The 17,904-nt window shown below is 41.3% G+C and overlaps 1 protein-coding gene across 1 annotated transcript in view; it reads right to left on the bottom strand.

Annotated features, from left to right (window-relative positions):
- Positions 1–17,904, bottom strand: part of LOC136868547 (ankyrin repeat domain-containing protein 33B) — an 825,691-nt gene that overhangs the window by 12,981 nt on the left and 794,806 nt on the right. The window contains exon 5 of the mRNA XM_068226526.1: positions 2,304–2,433. Coding sequence (XP_068082627.1) covers positions 2,304–2,433 — 130 coding nt within the window. The remainder of the gene's footprint in view (positions 1–2,303; positions 2,434–17,904) is intronic.

Raw genomic sequence — 17,904 nt, 5'->3', positions numbered from 1 at the left:
TACCAGCAACATGATAACCGATCACGATTTCTATTTGTCTTCATCAACGCAACGCACACGAACATAAACAACGAAATCAAATTAAACTCCGTACATCGAATTCGAACCTCCGACTACGGGACACCTGATCCCGCACGCAGTTTTGAGCATGCTCGGCTGTCACGAGTTGTCACGAAGCGCTTTAATGTCAGTACTGCTTAGAGTCATTCAGGTTATCAGGTTTCATTTTCCCTGTGCACAACGTTTTCGTGTCATAGGACATTTTTTTTTTTTTTTACAATTTGCTTTACGTCGCACCGACACAGATAGGTCTTAATGGCGAAGATGGGAAAAGGTTAGACAGCTCCAGAATTTGCCTGGAGTGAAAATTTGTATAGTGTAGTGTGGGTAGTGGTTAGCGTGATTAGCTACCACCCCCAGAGGCCCGGATTCCCGGCTTTGCCACGAAATTTGAAAAGTGGTACGAGGGCTGGAACGGGGTCCACTCCGCCTCGGGAGTTCAACTGAGCAAAATTGGGTTCGATTCCCACCTCAGCCATCCTGGAAGTGGTTTTCCGTGGTTTCCCACGTCTCCTCCCGGCAAATGCCGGGTTGGTACCTAACTTAAGGCCACGGCCTATTCCTTCCCTCTTCCTTGTCTATCCCTTCCAGTCTTCCCATCCCCTCTACAAGGTCCCTGTTCGACATAGCAAGTGAGGCTGCCTGGGCGAGATACGGGTCCTCCTCCCCAGTTGTATCCCAGACCCAAAGTCTCACGCTCCAGGACACTGCCCTTGAGGCGGTAGAGGTGGGATCCCTCGCTGAGTCCGTGGGAAAAACCAACCCTGGAGGGTAAACATATGAAGAAGAAGAAGAAGAAGAAGAAGAAAATTGGAACCCACGGAAAACCATCTTCAGGGCTGTCGATAGTGAGGTTCGAACCCACTATCTTCCGTGTCCCAAATCACGCGGCCACGTGCTCGGTTACGTAGAATTTTCACGATTCTGTACCATCATTCGATATTTTATCATTAATGCCGATTTGGTTGACACAAATAAACGAATTAAAGAAAGCGTAATGAGACCAGAAGCGCTCAGACACAAAATTACATAGTTTTTCTATAAAATTTCTACTTTATCACAACGAAAATACAAAGCACCATCAACACCTGACCGTTCCGAACGCGGAGTTCTTATTTTGTTTAACTAAATTTACAATGCTCGTGGTAATGTATAGAAGTTACTGTCTGTTCTGGGTGAAAGACTGATGATGATGATGATGATGATGTAGTAGTAGATGAAGAAGATCAGTATAATCCAACTGGCAGATATTTCTTGACAGACATTCATATAATCGCAATTGAATCTTTTCTTTATGCTTGCAATTTTGTGTTTAATGGGTTTAGTGTCTGATAATTTCAGTATTAAGTCACTCTCAACTTCAACTTTTATTTGAAATAAATTATGTGGGAGAATGTGGTTTCAGACAAATAAGTCGTGGGGAACACAGTTAAGCACTTCAAAGCTTTTCTCGAGAGTTCAAAAGTCAGCTAGTCCGATTGTGAAAACAATTTAACGATCTGTCAGTTAAACGTTCTTCTTTTAGCGTAAGACAGAGGTTGTTTGATAGCCCATCAGATTCTTTATTCACATGACACTTTCATCTGTCACCAGGAAATAATCCCTTGGCTGCAAGTGCAGTAGCTTAAAATGTGACAATAACATTGAGGATCTCCTTTGGAACAGTTTTTCCTGACATCCGGACGATATCCCTCAAAGACGGGATTTACTCAAAGATTTCAGATTTTCTTCCTGACATATGGACAAAATCTGCCGTAAAAGGGATTTGCTCGAATATCTCAGAGTCTAAATTTACGTCTTCAGGATTTCTTTTTCATTGCCCTGTTATTGTCTCGAACACAAGACATGTCAAAAAAAAAAAGAAGAAAAGGTTGTGATAAATTCTATTTTTAATTAACAGAGTTGAGCAACCCCCCTCCCTCTAGCACCACTGCGACTATATTTTGAGAACCTCTGGTATACTGTATTGCCATGTAAGGGAGCATACTGTGAAATAATACATACAGTTCAAATTCTCTTAAAACCATTGACAGTCTAAGGGACGTTACATAATAATAATAATAATAATAATAATAATAATAATAATAATAATAATAGTAATAATAACATTATTACCCTTGCCTTTTTCCTCTCTAAGTATTATCTGAAAATAGCTCATCTCCAGCAGCTCAAATCTTAGGTGTTCCTTTGCAGTCCCTCATTTCGAATTTTTGTTAAAGTAAAAGGTTACGTTGTTTACTGACCTGCCTGAGCTGCAAAGTGAAGGGGTGTGTTTCCTTCATTGTCTTGTTTGTTGATGTCCAAACCAGGTAGATGGAGGATTGCTTCCAGCATAGCCATTGAGCCATGTGCTGCAATGTAGCTTACTGCCGTCTGAAAAACAAGATATAATTCCAGTCAGGTACATAGCTCATAGGATAGGAAATGTCAACAATTTACATATTATTAAAAGGACTGTTGGGTTAAGGGATAGAGGTATTAAATTGAATAATTTGGAGAGAGATGAAGGAAACTTGTCCATAATAATAATATTTTGCTTTAAGTCCCACCAACTACTTTTTACGGTTTTCAGAGACGCTGAGGCATGGCCAACTCGATAGGTAGTTCCGGCCTGCTACACTTGACAGTTCACACGGATGACGTCACACTTGTAGTGCTTCGATATGGAAGCATGAGTCTTGTTTTCATGATAGTTTGCTAGCACGTTGTTGTTATTTCAACATTATTAAAGATGTTCGTTGCTGTTTTCAAGGGATAACTGTCCGAAAAAAATATCAGTAAAGGATGTTTTTTCGGCAATAGTATGTGTTTGCTACTACAGCATTGTAATTTGAGCAGCCTGATGTTAGGAAGCATTGCTAGGGTATGTGATAGGTCACGTGAAACCACTGAACTATAATAATAATTACTTTAAAGCTTATCGTTTAATTATTTAATAATGATTTTTCTGAAAACCATATAATTCGGATAGACACGGCGAAAAGGCGAGGCGGTTTCGTTTTAACTGTGCCCAGGGAAAAACCAAAATGAACTGATGATGCTGGGTAATCGTCATATATGTCGCAATACAGTGGATAGCATAGGGAAGTTTTGAAAATTAAAGTTGAAGAGCCTGGCCAATTTCGGTGACAAGCATGGGTATGTGGTGTAGAATGAATTAGTGTTGTGTCTAAGATCTATCATATTTTGGGCAATACGTTTTAACAGTTATTCATAAATAATTAACAACATCATCATGTGCTCGAACAAGCATAAAACAATGACATTATTTTTAGAAAGAATAATTGACCTGGTGACTACCAGTTTTGTAGCCTTCATTCGAATATTTTTAATATGCAACATATGTTGAGTGCATATATTTCCTGTATTTGTACGTAATTTCTTTTGATAATGCTTCTCAAGGTTATGTGTTTATAGGCTTATTATTGCATTTCTTATGCTATATTATAAGAAGTATCTTATCAGTAGTATAGGAATTACACGCGACAACGACGACTTAGCACTAAGCGTGTGACGTCACAACTTTTGGTAGCAGGCTTCTATATCAAGATGGCTATGGCTGAGGTGCTAGAATTTAGTCCCGCAGGAATTCTTTTACGTGCCAGGAAATCTACAGACACGAGGCTGACGCACTTGAACATCTTCAAATACCACCGGACTGAGCCAGGATCGAACCTGCCAAGTTAGGATCAGAAGGCCAGTGCCTCAACCATCTGAGCCACTCAACCCGGCAAGAAACTTGTTAAATATATGGGAAGATTGTTTCGATAATGATAGTTCATGGTAGTATGAAGAAAATATATTTTCAAAATAATTAGTTTCTTGTCATGTGCTAGAAATTATGAGCATTTGTATTATTATTATTATTATTATTATTATTATTATTATTATTATTATTATTATTATTATTATTATTATTATTTCATGACAGGCTGAGTTGTTCAGCCGGTAGAGCTTTCTGAACCCGCGTTGGCGGGTTCGATCCTGACTCAGTTTAGGGTATTTGAAGGTGCTCAAATACGTCAGCCACGTGTAGGTACATTTACCAGCACGTTAAAGAACCGCGCGACAAAATTCCGGCATCTACGAAAAGCGTAAAGTTAGTTAGTGGGACGTAACACCAGTAACAATATTAGTTAATAATTTCACGTGGCTATGCCCTTGAAAGACAGAACCTCCGACGAGGTTGGGCGGCATCTGCCGCGTGTGGGAACTACGTATGAGTGTAGTGTTCCTAACTCAAGGTAATCAACCGTTTAGGATTCAAATCTCTCGACCCGGCCAGGAATCGAATCCTTAGCCCGGAGAACCTAAAACCAAGACGCTGACCACTTGGTCATGCAACCGGACATGCAACGCGAGGTTATTACAAACTTCCTGCTATGATCTAGGTCACCTTTGCGACAAACAAGTCAACTTCACTGTGTGATCTCAGGTTGATTCATCATCATCATCATCATCTGTTTACCCTCCAGGTTCGGCTTTTCCCTCGGACTCAGCGAGGGATCCCACCTCTACCGCCTCAAGGGCAGTGTCCTGGAGCTTCAGACTCTTGGTCGGGGGATACAACTGGGGAGTATGACCAGCACCTCGCCCAGGCGGCCTCACCTGCTATGGTGAACAGGGGCCTTGTAGGGGAATGGGAAGATTGGAAGGGATAGGCAAGGATGAGGGAAGGAAGCGGCCGTGGCCTTAAGTTAGGTACCATCCCGGCATTCGCCTGGAGGAGAAGTGGGAAACCACGGAAAACCACTTCGAGGATGGCTGAGGTGGGAATCGAACCCACCTCTACTCAGTTGACCTCCCGAGGCTGAGTGGACCCCGTTCCAGCCCTCGTACCACTGTTCAAATTTCGTGGCAGAGCCGGGAATCGAACCCGGGCCTCCGGGGGTGGCAGCTAATCACGCTAACCACTACACCACAGAGGCAGACTTGATTCAGCGCCTCATAATCAGAATTAGTTCCATAAACTTGACGACGTTACATGTGAGTGTTGGTTGTTCCCACAAAGCTACTTCCTTTCTTCTTCATGCCTTGTTTTTTCTGCTTTGCTTCTTTTTTTTAGTCTTCCCCCTTTCTGTCCGCACGACTTTGATTCTTTTCTCCCCTCTACCACGTCACGTCGGGTTTTCCTTTTTGGTCTGGAAATAGGTTCTGTTATTTTGGCTGAAGTGATAGAAAGGTATGCTTCCATTCTTTTTTTCGTTTGGATCGATAGCGTCTGTCATTCAGTTTGAAGTATAAATGAAGGAATGTCTGTGACCATTTTGCGTTACTGTGCCATGAATTTCGTCCTTCCCTCCTGGGCTATTACGGTTGTATGTACTTTTATTTTTTGTAAGCTATTGTGTAAGGTGATTTTTTTTAAGTATGCTATTCTTGGCTGCCATTTGAAGTATTTGCTGTTTCTGGCATTTTTTTTCTTTTGGGGCAAGTGTTCCGCCCACTACAATATGTATACAGGGTAAAGCGAAATTCGCGCACTCGGGCGTCGCAGCGCGACTCCTCACATGCCAGCAATAAAAAATGTATCTCACAAAAGTTCATCCTGCGAGTATATCCGGGAGGAAAAGGACGTTGAAAAGTGGAAATCTGGCAACACTGTAACCACATGTACGTTAACTACCTCTGTCAGTACCCATCAGTCATGCTGTACAGTTGGTGCAGTGGATATAGTTTTGGGTTAGCATGCAGGAGGTTGAGGGGGTCGATCCTGGTTTGAGGCGTATGTTTTTTATTTCGTAAATGTAGTCCAGGTGGTATGGTATCTGGGATCTTAACCGTCAACAGCGATTGCAGCGGGTCCTTTAGAAACCATTTACACTTACATACTACGAACCTAGAAATGCACGAAGACTCGTTTTCGAAAGACGCCCTTTCCACGTCGTTGGCGTGAATTTATTTGCACCACTTCATCTACTAGATGCGTTACAACGTGTTCAGCGTTAGTAAATTTTGTAAATGTAGGATACATGTGACCTAAGAAATGGTTTGCCAGATTGCCACTCTTCAGCGTCGTTTTTCCCCCGGATATACTCGCAGGACGAACTTTTGTGATAGATATTTTTTTATTGCTGGCATGTGAGGAGTCGCGCTGCGACGCCCGAGTGCGCGAATTTCGCTTCACCCTGTATAATGTTGTCCGTATTATTTTCAGTTCTGCCAGTAATATTTTTCAGATAGAAACAAAAGTGAAACTGGCCAATTTTTGAACTTTGTTTTCCTAATTCGATGTAAGTACATCTTACGGATGAACTGAGTACGCTTTTACCACCTCAGCCAGACAACTCTTATTTTCTAGCAGTAATAAGATAGTCTACAGTCAACAACAATAATGCCAAGAAGTATGAATTTCGCTATTTCGTATGAAAGGATCTGGTCTCTTCAAACACTCCTTCTACCGAGCTCGATAGCTGCAGTCGCTTAAGTGCGGCCAGTATCCAGTATTCGGGAGATAGTAGGTTCGAACCCCACTGTCGGCAGCCCTGAAAATGGTTTTCCGTGGTTTCCCATTTTCACACCAGACAAATGCTGGGGCTGTACCTTAATTAAGGCCACGGCCGCTTCCTTCCCACTCCTAGCCCTTTCCTGTCCTATCGTCGCCATAAGATCTATCTGTGTCGGTGCGACGTAAAGCAACTAGCAAAAAAAAAAAAAAAAAAAAAAAAACCACTCCTCCCGCTCCTTCCCCCCCCTTCCCACCAATCAGTATGTGTTAATAAGTTCCGTTCAGTACGCTATCCCGGATAATAAACTTTCTCGTCAGAAATTTATGGACCGTGGAATAGTCTACTTCATGTTGTACAGTGATTGGCATTTCAATTTTCAGCTAACAACCTCATCATTTTAATATTATTGGTTTTACGTCCCACGATCTACTGTACATTTTATGATTTTCGGAGACGCCAAGAAGCCAGAACTTTCTTCTGAGTTCTTTTACGTGCCAGTGAGTCTGACGTATTCCACCGAACTGAACCCAGATCGAACCTGTTTAGTTGGGCTCAGAAGGCTAGCGCTTTTACTGCCTGAGCTATTCATCTCGACGCTAACAACCTAATCCGTTGTTGGTTCCTCTAACCTGCGCTTTATCTTATCGACAGTTCACTCTAAAAAAATATTGGTAATGATTATTGTTTTAAGAGGAAGTAAAACTTGGCTACCAGCCTCTCTCAACACTAAACTGTGGGGGGGATGGGAGAGATTCGACTCGTTGAAGATTAAAGTGTCTATGTAAGAAAGAGAAGGGCTAGGGAGGGCCTGCAAATAACAGACGTTCTAGGTCTCACAAATATAATATCATCGAGGTCAGAAGGGAACAGGAGTTGACCAAGTGAGCAGCCTGGCACAAATAAGAGGTAGTAATGCTAAGGGACCCGTGGTCATCAAACCACTCTCGCAAGTCAAGAGCCGTTGGGAATTCTCCATTTATTCGTCTCTTACGACCGACGGGAGTACCGTGGGTGTTTCCTACCACCCTCACCCACAGGGTTGCAAGGGAGTTTTAGGTACAAATGTTATTAAGGAATGCTTTTTAAGGTGGTGATAGTGGTTATTGTTTTAAGGGAAAGTGAAAATAGACAACCATTCCGTCTTAACTCTAATTGGAAAAGAGAAAATGGCTCTTCAGGCTTCTCAAACTTGATACAGTAGGGATTGGAAGAGGACAAGGGCAGTTCAAAGATCTGATAATTAAGATTAAAGTGAGGAGCCTAACACAAGTATGCGGAAGCAGTGCCCGACTCATACTCTATGGTCGCCACTACAAGCTCCCGTACTAACTTCGAGTAAGCACTGCTGTGGAAGCATTCTACCTCCCGCCCCCTTCTGACATCGGATAACCAGCCCTTGTTTATCAGACATTCTTCTGCTTCTTCTGGTGGCGTCTCCCCACAGAATGTTGGCGACCATCATGGAGTAATTTCACCTATGTTTTGTTACTCGTATCAGAGTTGCAGTATCATGGAAATCGAGCCTGGGATAATCTCCACTCAAGTCCACGTTTCCTTCTTGTCTATGGTCAGTTGTATCAAACGGTATTTATTATTTCAAAGGATGTGACTGTCCTGAGTTTTGTGAAGGTTACTACTTCACATGACTCCGCGGCACAGAGTTGAGTTGGCTGCGCGGTTCGGATCATATACCTGTGAGATGGTGGGTTCCAACTATTGGTTTCCAATTTTTTTCACCAGAAAAATTCTGGGATTGTACATTAATTAAAAATACGGCCCCTTCTTTCATATGCCTGATATTTTGCCTTCATCGCGTCGCCGAAAATCTTTGATGTGATAGTGCGACCTTAAATAACTTGCAAAATAAATAAATAAATAAATAAATAAATAAATAAATAAATAAATAAATAAATAAATAAATAAATAAATAAATAAATAAATAAATAAATAAATAAATAAATAAATACATTCCCGGGATGTCGGAGAACCTCCTCACTGGTGATGTAATCTGTCCATGGATTGTTGAACATTCTGCGATACATGCGCCTTTCATAAACCTACAATCGCTTCATTAACGAAGCCTTTCCTTCGACATCGTAAAGCAGTTTCACGACGCGTCAACGAGTTTCGAATCATAGCTCACGGTCAAAACAAGATGTTTAGACTTTAGAAACTTACCTCTTTCAAAGTTGATCTGGTTTTAATTTCTACATCCAGATCCCATTCCTGTGTTAACAAGCATCCTAAGTACTTGATTTAAATATTAAGAAGACATAAATTAGCCTGTTTCTCATGGAAACAACTCACTACCTTGGACATTCTGTTGACCTATTTGCAAGTAACCTTTATCTAAGTAAGGTAACCTTTCTCAATCTTTCTGTGTGTTCCATCAGCAGTTCGTACTATAAAATGCTTGTACCTGTCAATCAGTTAGACAGGCCATAGCTCTCAGCATCTTAGAACACCGTTCACGCGAGCTTTTACAGGCAATTACCTATAACTTGACCCTTAACATGTTTAGTTATTTCCTATGCCTCCCTTCACTTTACAACGTTTTTAGATTGTTAACGATTACTATCCTAACCTTAGTCTCTCTTCAAACATCGTGCGATATAATAAAGAACGCTTATAAAAATGCCTGTTAGGCAACCTGAAACTGAAGCACTAAACGTCAGGCTTACGACCAGAAACTATATGCCGTTTGATGGAGAAACTGTAAGGCAGAGAGAGGAGAATTCTCAGGAAGGTCTTAGGTTCTGGTAACAGAAGATGAAGAATTCCGTAGACGGCGCAATTCCGAGCTCTACAAAGATACAGAGAGCCTCTCTGATTGTGCTAGGAAAATGGGAGTAGCTTTCTATGGCCATATAGTAAGCCTGCCTTCCAACAGACTGACCAATCGGCTGTTCGTCTTCTGGCAGAACAAAAAGATTCGTATCACTTGGCTGAAAGAAACTGAAAAGGACATTAAAGAACTGGGAATATCAGATCTTCAAGACAGACGGTCTGTACGACATACCCTGCAAGAAGTTCATAGATTTCAGATGATGAAATGATGCTGATGATGCTTGTTGTTTAAAGGGGCCTAACATCGAAGGTCATCGGCCCCAAACTCCGGAAGAAAGGTACCCTCTAGACAGATGAAAGAAAGGGAGAAAATGCACCAATACTGAGCAAATATCAAAGCCCAACAGTTGAACAAGCGTGATCCAAAGTAGGCCCATTCGAACTAAGAAGAAGAATAATAATAAGAAGACGAAGGGGAAGAAGAAGCCATTTCTAGTATCGGCTGATAGTTGCAGTTAGCACTTGCTTCTTGGTATTTCTTGATGAATGGGTATGTTTGCATCTGTCTCTTCGCACAGGCCAGAGCAAAATGTAGCTTCCACAGAAGTCTCAGACTGTGATAATATAGCGGCTACTGAGGCATGAGTGGTGCCTAGTATTGGCATTCAGATCACTAGTGCATCTGGATGTTATTAAAGGGGTTATTCACAACGCCAATCGTGTGCTGCAGTAGCACTTACAGGCCCGTGGAGGAAAGCAATGCTAAACTACCTTGAACGTCTCATTATGGGGCAATCGTCATTTTTTGTGGTTTCGCTATAACCTTCACCCTTTGCTGGTGTTGTTTGAGGATCTAACCAGCCTTCGGGCTGAAGACATACACAAAGTTAAGAAATCCATGCAAATGCATTTGTGAGAGTAATGATCTTTTTAAACATAAGAATGGTTCACTCGTGTATAGGAAAATACTAAGTAAGGTAAAAGCTCTTTTCCTATTTATTTTCAAAAAGGAATTCTCCTCCTGTCTGCTGTTGAATAGCGGATATGAGGAAGTATATTGTCTCTATAAATATCGACAAAGGATTATTTAGCTAGGCATTTCAGGACCGGGCAGGTTCATTCTGGCATTTCACGGGGGAAAAAATTGACACTGAGGGAGTTAGAAGCATAATAATAATGTTATTGGTTTCACGTCCCACCAACTACTTGTTTCCGGAGACGCCAAGTACTGGAATTTTGTGTCGTAGGAATATTTTTACGTGCCATTAAATCTATCGACACAAGACCTGCGTATTGGAGCACCTTCGGATACCATAGAACTGAGCTTAGGTCAAACCCACCAACTTGGGCTGAGAAGATCAGCGATCTACCATCTGAGCTACTTAGCCCGGCAGCGAAAGATCCTATCCAGCTTAGCCGCGTCTTATGGCCGCGTGTTACAAGTGGAACTGTGTCCCACATGGTTCACTGACATCTAACGTTCATATAAATAATCTCCAGTGAATAAAAAACATTTTGCGTATGTCACTTTCGAGACACTTCCACTGACGAACTTATTCAAGCTAAGTTTTCACACAAGATCCCTCAGGGGCTCTTAGACCACGCGATGCTAGTTCATCTGCATTAGTTCCACTTGAGCTAAGCTCTTCACTTTCCTTTTTTATATCCCATCTCCCTGGTCAAGTCCTGTTCTCATCCAACCCAGAGAATATTAGATTTGTGAAACCTAGGGAAATTTTCGTTCCCTTTCTCTAGCCGATATTTTCATTCTTCGAGAGGGAGTTGGCTCAGAAGTCTCAAGACGGAGACTCTTTCACGTGTACTAAGTATCTCATTTACAACTCTTGTTCTCTTATGGCCACGAAGTTTAGGTCTGGGAGCTCCAGGGAGCCTTTCATTTTCCTACCTTCCATTTCTTTTGTAGATGATGTAGTTCATCCAAGTATCAGAACTCTTTCATTCACTCCTCAGATTAGTGTTAAGAGAGGGTGGTGGCGGTGGTAATAATTATTATTTTAAGAGGAAGTACAATTGATTAACCATTCTCTGTTAACACTAATCAGAGGGAAAAAATCCGACACTTCAAGAAATGAAGGTAGCGGCAAAAGGTGGGAAAGGGCCTCGAAGGGCGGGTAAATCAAAGGCACCTTAGGGCTCAAGAAACATAGTTTCGTCGGAGTCGGAAAAGAACAAGAGTTAACTCAACTAAGAGAACCGTGGTCATCAGCCCACGTTCCTAAGTTGAGAGTCCTGCTTCCCCTTTTAGTCGCCTCTTACGACAGGTAGGGGCTACTGTGGATGTTATTCTACCGTCCTCACCCACTATAGTTTAAAAGATAGGCATCCAGTAGTACTTCTCGTCACAACATTTATCACGACCACGGTAGCTAAAAAGAGACGGAAGGTGTCACGAGCAGCCGGCCAGGAGCGTGTGACGTCAGTGGACCGTAGACCGTCTGCCAGGCGCTGTAACTTACTGCAAATCAGCGTGCCGATCACCCCGCTTATGTTCCTTATCACAATTATGTTTATGTTGTAATAAAACAAATTCACATGAAAACCACTAAGATATTGCATAGAACTATTATTTTTATTATTTTATTTGTGTGCTTTCGTAAACATTGCAGATATACTTTGAAATCCGGAATAGTGAGACCTTTTGCTAATATTTTACAAATAATTTTTAAATGTTCCAATATACCGGAAATGTTAGTATTTACTGTTCCCAATCCTATACACGTACAGATTAAATAAATCAGAGCTTAAAAATCAAGAAATAATATTAACCGAAACAGGCTGTGGATTTTCAGTATAAATAAAACGCACAAGATTAAATACTTTTCTTGAAAATAGTAAGTACTGTACTAACATTATTGTTTTTTTATTGCTAACAAAATATGTAATACTGAACATGATAATAATAATAATAATAATAATAATAATAATAATATTGAATATCCAGTAGAGCATAAGCCCTATTTGACAAAAGTATATTAGGGCTGGGATGGTTTGTACAGCCTGCCACCGCACAGCACAGCATTTTAACAGCACAAACACGACACATACACTGGAATTCATCTCATTCACGAACGATATGCACAAGTTCACGGCTTTCAAAACATTCGCAAGCCTCGAAAGTAATTAAATAAAAATAAACAATGTGCAGACCGCAGACGAACATCAATGCGCTGAAATTCACTGCTTAGAATGAAATCACCGACACCAAAGAGTATATAGACTGATATTAACGCGCCAAACAATGCGTTCTGTAATGGGAGCGATGGTCCAGTGACGTCACGACCACGGCAGTCTACTGCGCATCCGTCTCGTGACACCTACCGTCTCTCTTCTAGCTATCGTGATCACGACCACCACATTGAAAGGGTCAAAACTGTTCCATTTTCTCATCTGATTAGCTTTAATGCAGGATTAGTATCGCGCTGTACGTATTTCCCCTTAAAACAGAGATAACCACCACAACCACCACAGGCCCACAGCCAGTCTTATATTTTAAAATGAAGGTAATTCGGCTTATTGTGTGTGTGTGTGTGTGTGTGTGTGTGTGTGTGTGTATTTCTAGAATCTAACCAGTCAGTAGAGAGTACAGACAGAAGTTGAAATATCATTATGCAATAAAAGAAAAAAAGGCTTAAATGATGATTATCAAACTGATTTGTCATTCCATAGTAGTACCACTGCAAATAAAAGTAGACACAACACTGAGGAGGTGAGGACATCAACAATGTAAGCGGATTGAAGACGAACCATTTCGTAATGTTATCGGTTTTACGTCCCACTAACTAACTACTTTTACGGTTTACGGAGACAGTGAGGTGCCGGAATTTAGTCCCTCAGGAGGTCTTTTATGTCCCGGTAAATCTACTGACACCAGGCTGACCTATTGGAGGCCCTTTAAATACCATCGGGCCAGTGGCGTATGCTGGGATTAAGGCATGGGCTACCACTAGACTTAGGTTACCTCCTTCCGATGGTTGGTTCAGTGAACGTGAAGCCTCCAGCGTTTTGAGCTGCAGCCAGTAGCCAACGGAGAAGCCTGTTGTGTTGTCAAGGCTGCTTTACAGGCTACAGCCCTGGCCTCTGCTACTGCCAATGCTCAAACCCTGACCAGTGGAGATGGTAGCCTAAAGTTATAGCAAATGAAAGTCTGGCTTTGTGGCTAAATGGATAGAACGTTTGCCTTTGGTCCGATGGCCCCCGTTCAGTTTGATAGCAGTGGCGATCTGACGGACCGAAGCCTAGCACACCTGTCCTCCGCCGGTCCCCCTCCTATCCGATATCCAGCAGCAAACCGCATTTGGCGAGTCGAGGGAAGAAACTGAAAAGTCATTTTAAGTTTGCACCTATAAAATATAAAGAAATATTGTTGCAAAACCGTGAAGCGTATTACAAAGAAATCCCGAGTTTAATATTTTATGCTATGTTAACAAAATACCTTCAAGGTAACAGTATACTTCTTCCAGAGGAAATTCCTCCTCATGTCTGTGGATACTGAGAGGTCCTTCTCTGCATATAACCTACAAATGAACGTCACAAATTCAGTCCTGAACATTTGAGAAATATTATCATCGTATACTCTAAATCACATGTTACAGCCTCTATGAAGACATGTAAATTCGCTTCGTCGCCATAAGACCTATCTGTGTCAGTGCGGCGTAAAGCAACTTGGAATATAAATTCGTTCGATCAATAAGACCATTCAGTGCGAACAAATCTATCACTTACATGTACTTAGTGCACAATCGCATGTTTCAGTGCATATTTCCGCACAATCGCATGTTTCAGTGCATATTTCCAACATTTTAAAGCATCTTTTAGAGATTTTGACTGCATTTATTCATGCATATTTTAGATTTTTTAGTGCATACAAATCCGATATTTACTTATGATTAAATATCTCTTTTATAAATTAGTGCTTCGCATAAAACCTCTGGGATATATGCAGAAATCATGAGATGATTAATACTGGAGTACTCGGATTACAGACAACTTTATAGGTGTAGACTACTTAATCTATGCTGTTCACGAATGAAATGGTTATGATGATAGAATTACTGTGCCAGAATGAAAGCAGAAACTTCGCACTAGATCGGTCTCATTATTTCTATCGTAATGAATGACAAAGAATTGCATCCATGGTAGAAAAATTCGGCAGCCGCTAAAGTTCCATTGCGGCATCGATAGAAGTTCCGTGCAATGACGCCTGCATGTACGTCACGAGGGCGCTGCAGTCGCTGTTCGTGTTGCTAATATGAACGGAACTCAGAATAGTGCATGTGATACGACTTGCCACGTGCAGTCTATGAATAATAGAAATGCCTAGAAATCACATCAAGACGTCAGTGCAAACAGCAAACGGAGTTTGTAAGAGGTTATGTAATGAAGTTGCGAAAGGTGGTGGTGGTGATGGTGGTGGTGGTGGTGCAGGCCCGCAGCTTGTTGGGTGTGGTAGGGAAGGGGCGGGGGGGGGGGGGCTCATTGCCCATGCTGGCGTCATTTTAGCTCTACCTAGCTCAAATCTAATTAGATTAAAATGTGTACGTATGTTGGGTATTCAGCCCGAAGGCTGGTTGGATACTCAACAGGTTCACCATTAGCTGTCCTAGATGGCCTAGGTGTCACTGAAGAGGCGTACTAGGGAAATGAGGAGTGAAGTAGTTTCCCGTTGCTTTCCTCACTGAGCCAGAAGTTGCTATTGCACATCAGTCTGCCAAGCTCACTGAAATGCATATACCAACTGACCCTATGAGCAACACTTTCACACCATTCATAGCAGGGACTGGCTGCATAAGGAATGGCATTACTAGCGTCACTCATACCTCAGCCACTTTCATATTGTCAAAGCCAAGTAAGTATAAGACTGAGGCAGGTCAATGAAAGTAACAATTTTATTCTAGCCCATACCAGAAGACATAGCGCACTGTAAACACTACATCTTGCCAGCAAAGGCCTTATATAATCTATTAATGTGGTTGTGAGATCATATGGTATGCTTGTATGTATTCATAGCTTTCTACGAAATTACAAAGTGCCCGTTATGAGTCACAGTCCTTTTCCCACCATTCCCTCTTCCTTTCACTTCTCTCTTCCATCTGGCTCCAAGATGGCAGGTTCGAGCCTTGGTCAGTCCGATGCAGTGGCTTATACTAAGGGCTACCAAGGCTACCAGTGAAGTTGTAGATATTCGGTTCCCGTCACATTAGCTCCCAGCATCGCTGTAAACCTTTCTTTACTTGTTAACTGTTCCTCACAAACCACAAATACCGCATTGCACAGTTAATGATGCACAAAATTCGAGTTACAGAGTATTTTTTGCTTCAAGGGAGGAAATGTTTGCTTCGAGAAATCGAGAAATTCGTGTACCCGAATTTCGAGTAATAGAAAAATAGGAAGAATAGGAGAAGAATAGGACTAACAGCCGGGAAATTTAAGTTACTTCGAGATACTGAACATTCGAGAAATGGAGGCTCGAGATATCGAGGTTCGACTCTATACCTATCTTATCAAATATGCCAACAAGTGATACAGTCATTACCAAAAGTTGCAGACCACTATGTTTGTAATGAAAAATATACAGAGTGGCCCATTAGCCCAATCAATCAATCAATCAATCAATCAATCAATCAATCAATCAATCAATCAATCAATCAATCAATCAATCAATCAATCAATCAATCAATCAATCAATCAATCAATCAATCAATCAATCAATCAATCAATCAATCAATCAATCAATCAATCAATCAATCAATCAATCAATCAATCAATCAATCAATCAATCAATCAATCAATCAATCAATCAATCAATCAATCAATCAATCAATCCTGATCTGCATTTAGGGCCGTCGCCGAGGTGGCAGTTTCCCCATCTGTTGTTTTCGTAGCCTATTCTTAAGAATTATTTAAAAAAATGGAAATTTATTGAACATACCCCTTGGTAAGTTATTCCTATCCCTAACTTACGAATATTTGCTCCAATTTGTCCTCTTGAATTCCAACTTTGTCTTCATATTGTGATCTTTCCTGTTTTTAAAGACACCACTCAAACGTATTCGTCTACTAATGTCATGCCACGCCCTCTCTCCACTGACAACTCGGAACATACCACTAAATTCTTGAAGATACGCAATCCATTTAACGCTGTTAATCTTTAGGGTTGCCTGCTGCCATTTCTTGATGGATACAGTACTTTTGTATCCATCTCTTGGCACAGGCCAGAGTAAAGTGTAGCTTTCACCGAAGTCCCAGGCTCATCAATGGCTGTGACAATATGGAAGCTGCTGGGGTATGGGTGGTGCTGAGTAATGACATTCAGAGCACGACTAGTGCATCTGAGTGTTATTGAAAGGTGTTGCTCATAGGGTCAGTCGTGCTGTAATAGCACTCTGACCCAGTGAGGAAAGCAATGGCAAACTACCTCACTCCTCGTCTTGCCTAATACGCCTCATTTTGGTGTTGCCATTGGTTTTTGCTGTTTCCTTATAACCGCATAACCTTTGGTGGTGCTATTTGAGGATCTGATGACATAACAGACAGACAGACAATCTTTAGGGCTGGTATTGCTTTCCTTGCTAACTGCAAACCAGTAACGTTAAACGAGCCCTCCCTGTACAGAAAAGCCGATTACTGAGGACTGCACTTCTAAGCAAATGGAAAATAAATTTAATGTTATTAAGAAGAAAGGTTCGCCCGAATGGGCATTAGATTATAAACTAGGTTTTACAATAGTCACTCAACGACTTTGTTCTCGCTCGGCACACGGTTATATGATATCATGCTTATTATTGCACAGAATACACATATAACGTTTATTAGGATCGTGATAGGTTTTGTTCACACAAATCTTATCGTGAAAGCCATGAACGGTAAGTCGTGTTATAATATGTCTTTGCTCTTGGTTTTCCCTGGTCCAGCGCCTGTCGAGAATGGCGTCTGTGATGTAAGACATCTAAATCGATTTCTCTCCTCTTCGCTTTTCTTCCTTCTATATGCTCGGTATAGCTTTCTGTGGATGGCCAATTTTAATGTTATTATTGTTGCTAAAAGGTGAGTTTCATTGGAAACAAACATCAATATTAGTGGCTATTATTTTAAGGGTATGAACAATTAGGCAACCTTCCCCTTTTAACTCTAATCAGAAGAGGGAAAGGTGGCTCAACCCTTCGGAAAAGTACTAGCAAAAGACAGAGAATTGAAACGCTCAGTTCCAACAGAGAATTTCTTAGTAGTAAATGCGTCATGAAAGAGAATACAGTACGTCTCTGCTAAAACGGTTCATAATGTTGGAAGCTATTTACATCAGTCCCTTAGTTTGATGATTAATGTATAGCTTGAGGTCAAGTATCTCAGACAGATTCGCAGGTCAGAAAACTATACTCTCAGTTAATAAGCGAGTCGTTCAATAGCTAGAAATTGGGGAGTCGTGTAACTTCAGTAGGTACGAATGAACATTCTCATTTTTCACATTTCTCAACTAACAGCAAGCCATGTATTTATTTGTGGAATGTATTTCCCTCTACAATATCAGTATTCTGAGTTGAAATAACTTGTTATTGCACATTTTGACGTCGGATGCGATCTCGCGCTTGCA

This window comes from Anabrus simplex, chromosome 1, assembly GCF_040414725.1.
Source record: "Anabrus simplex isolate iqAnaSimp1 chromosome 1, ASM4041472v1, whole genome shotgun sequence".
In the NCBI taxonomy this organism is placed as follows: Eukaryota; Metazoa; Arthropoda; class Insecta; order Orthoptera; family Tettigoniidae; genus Anabrus; species Anabrus simplex.
This window is presented reverse-complemented; position numbering and strand designations above follow the sequence as displayed.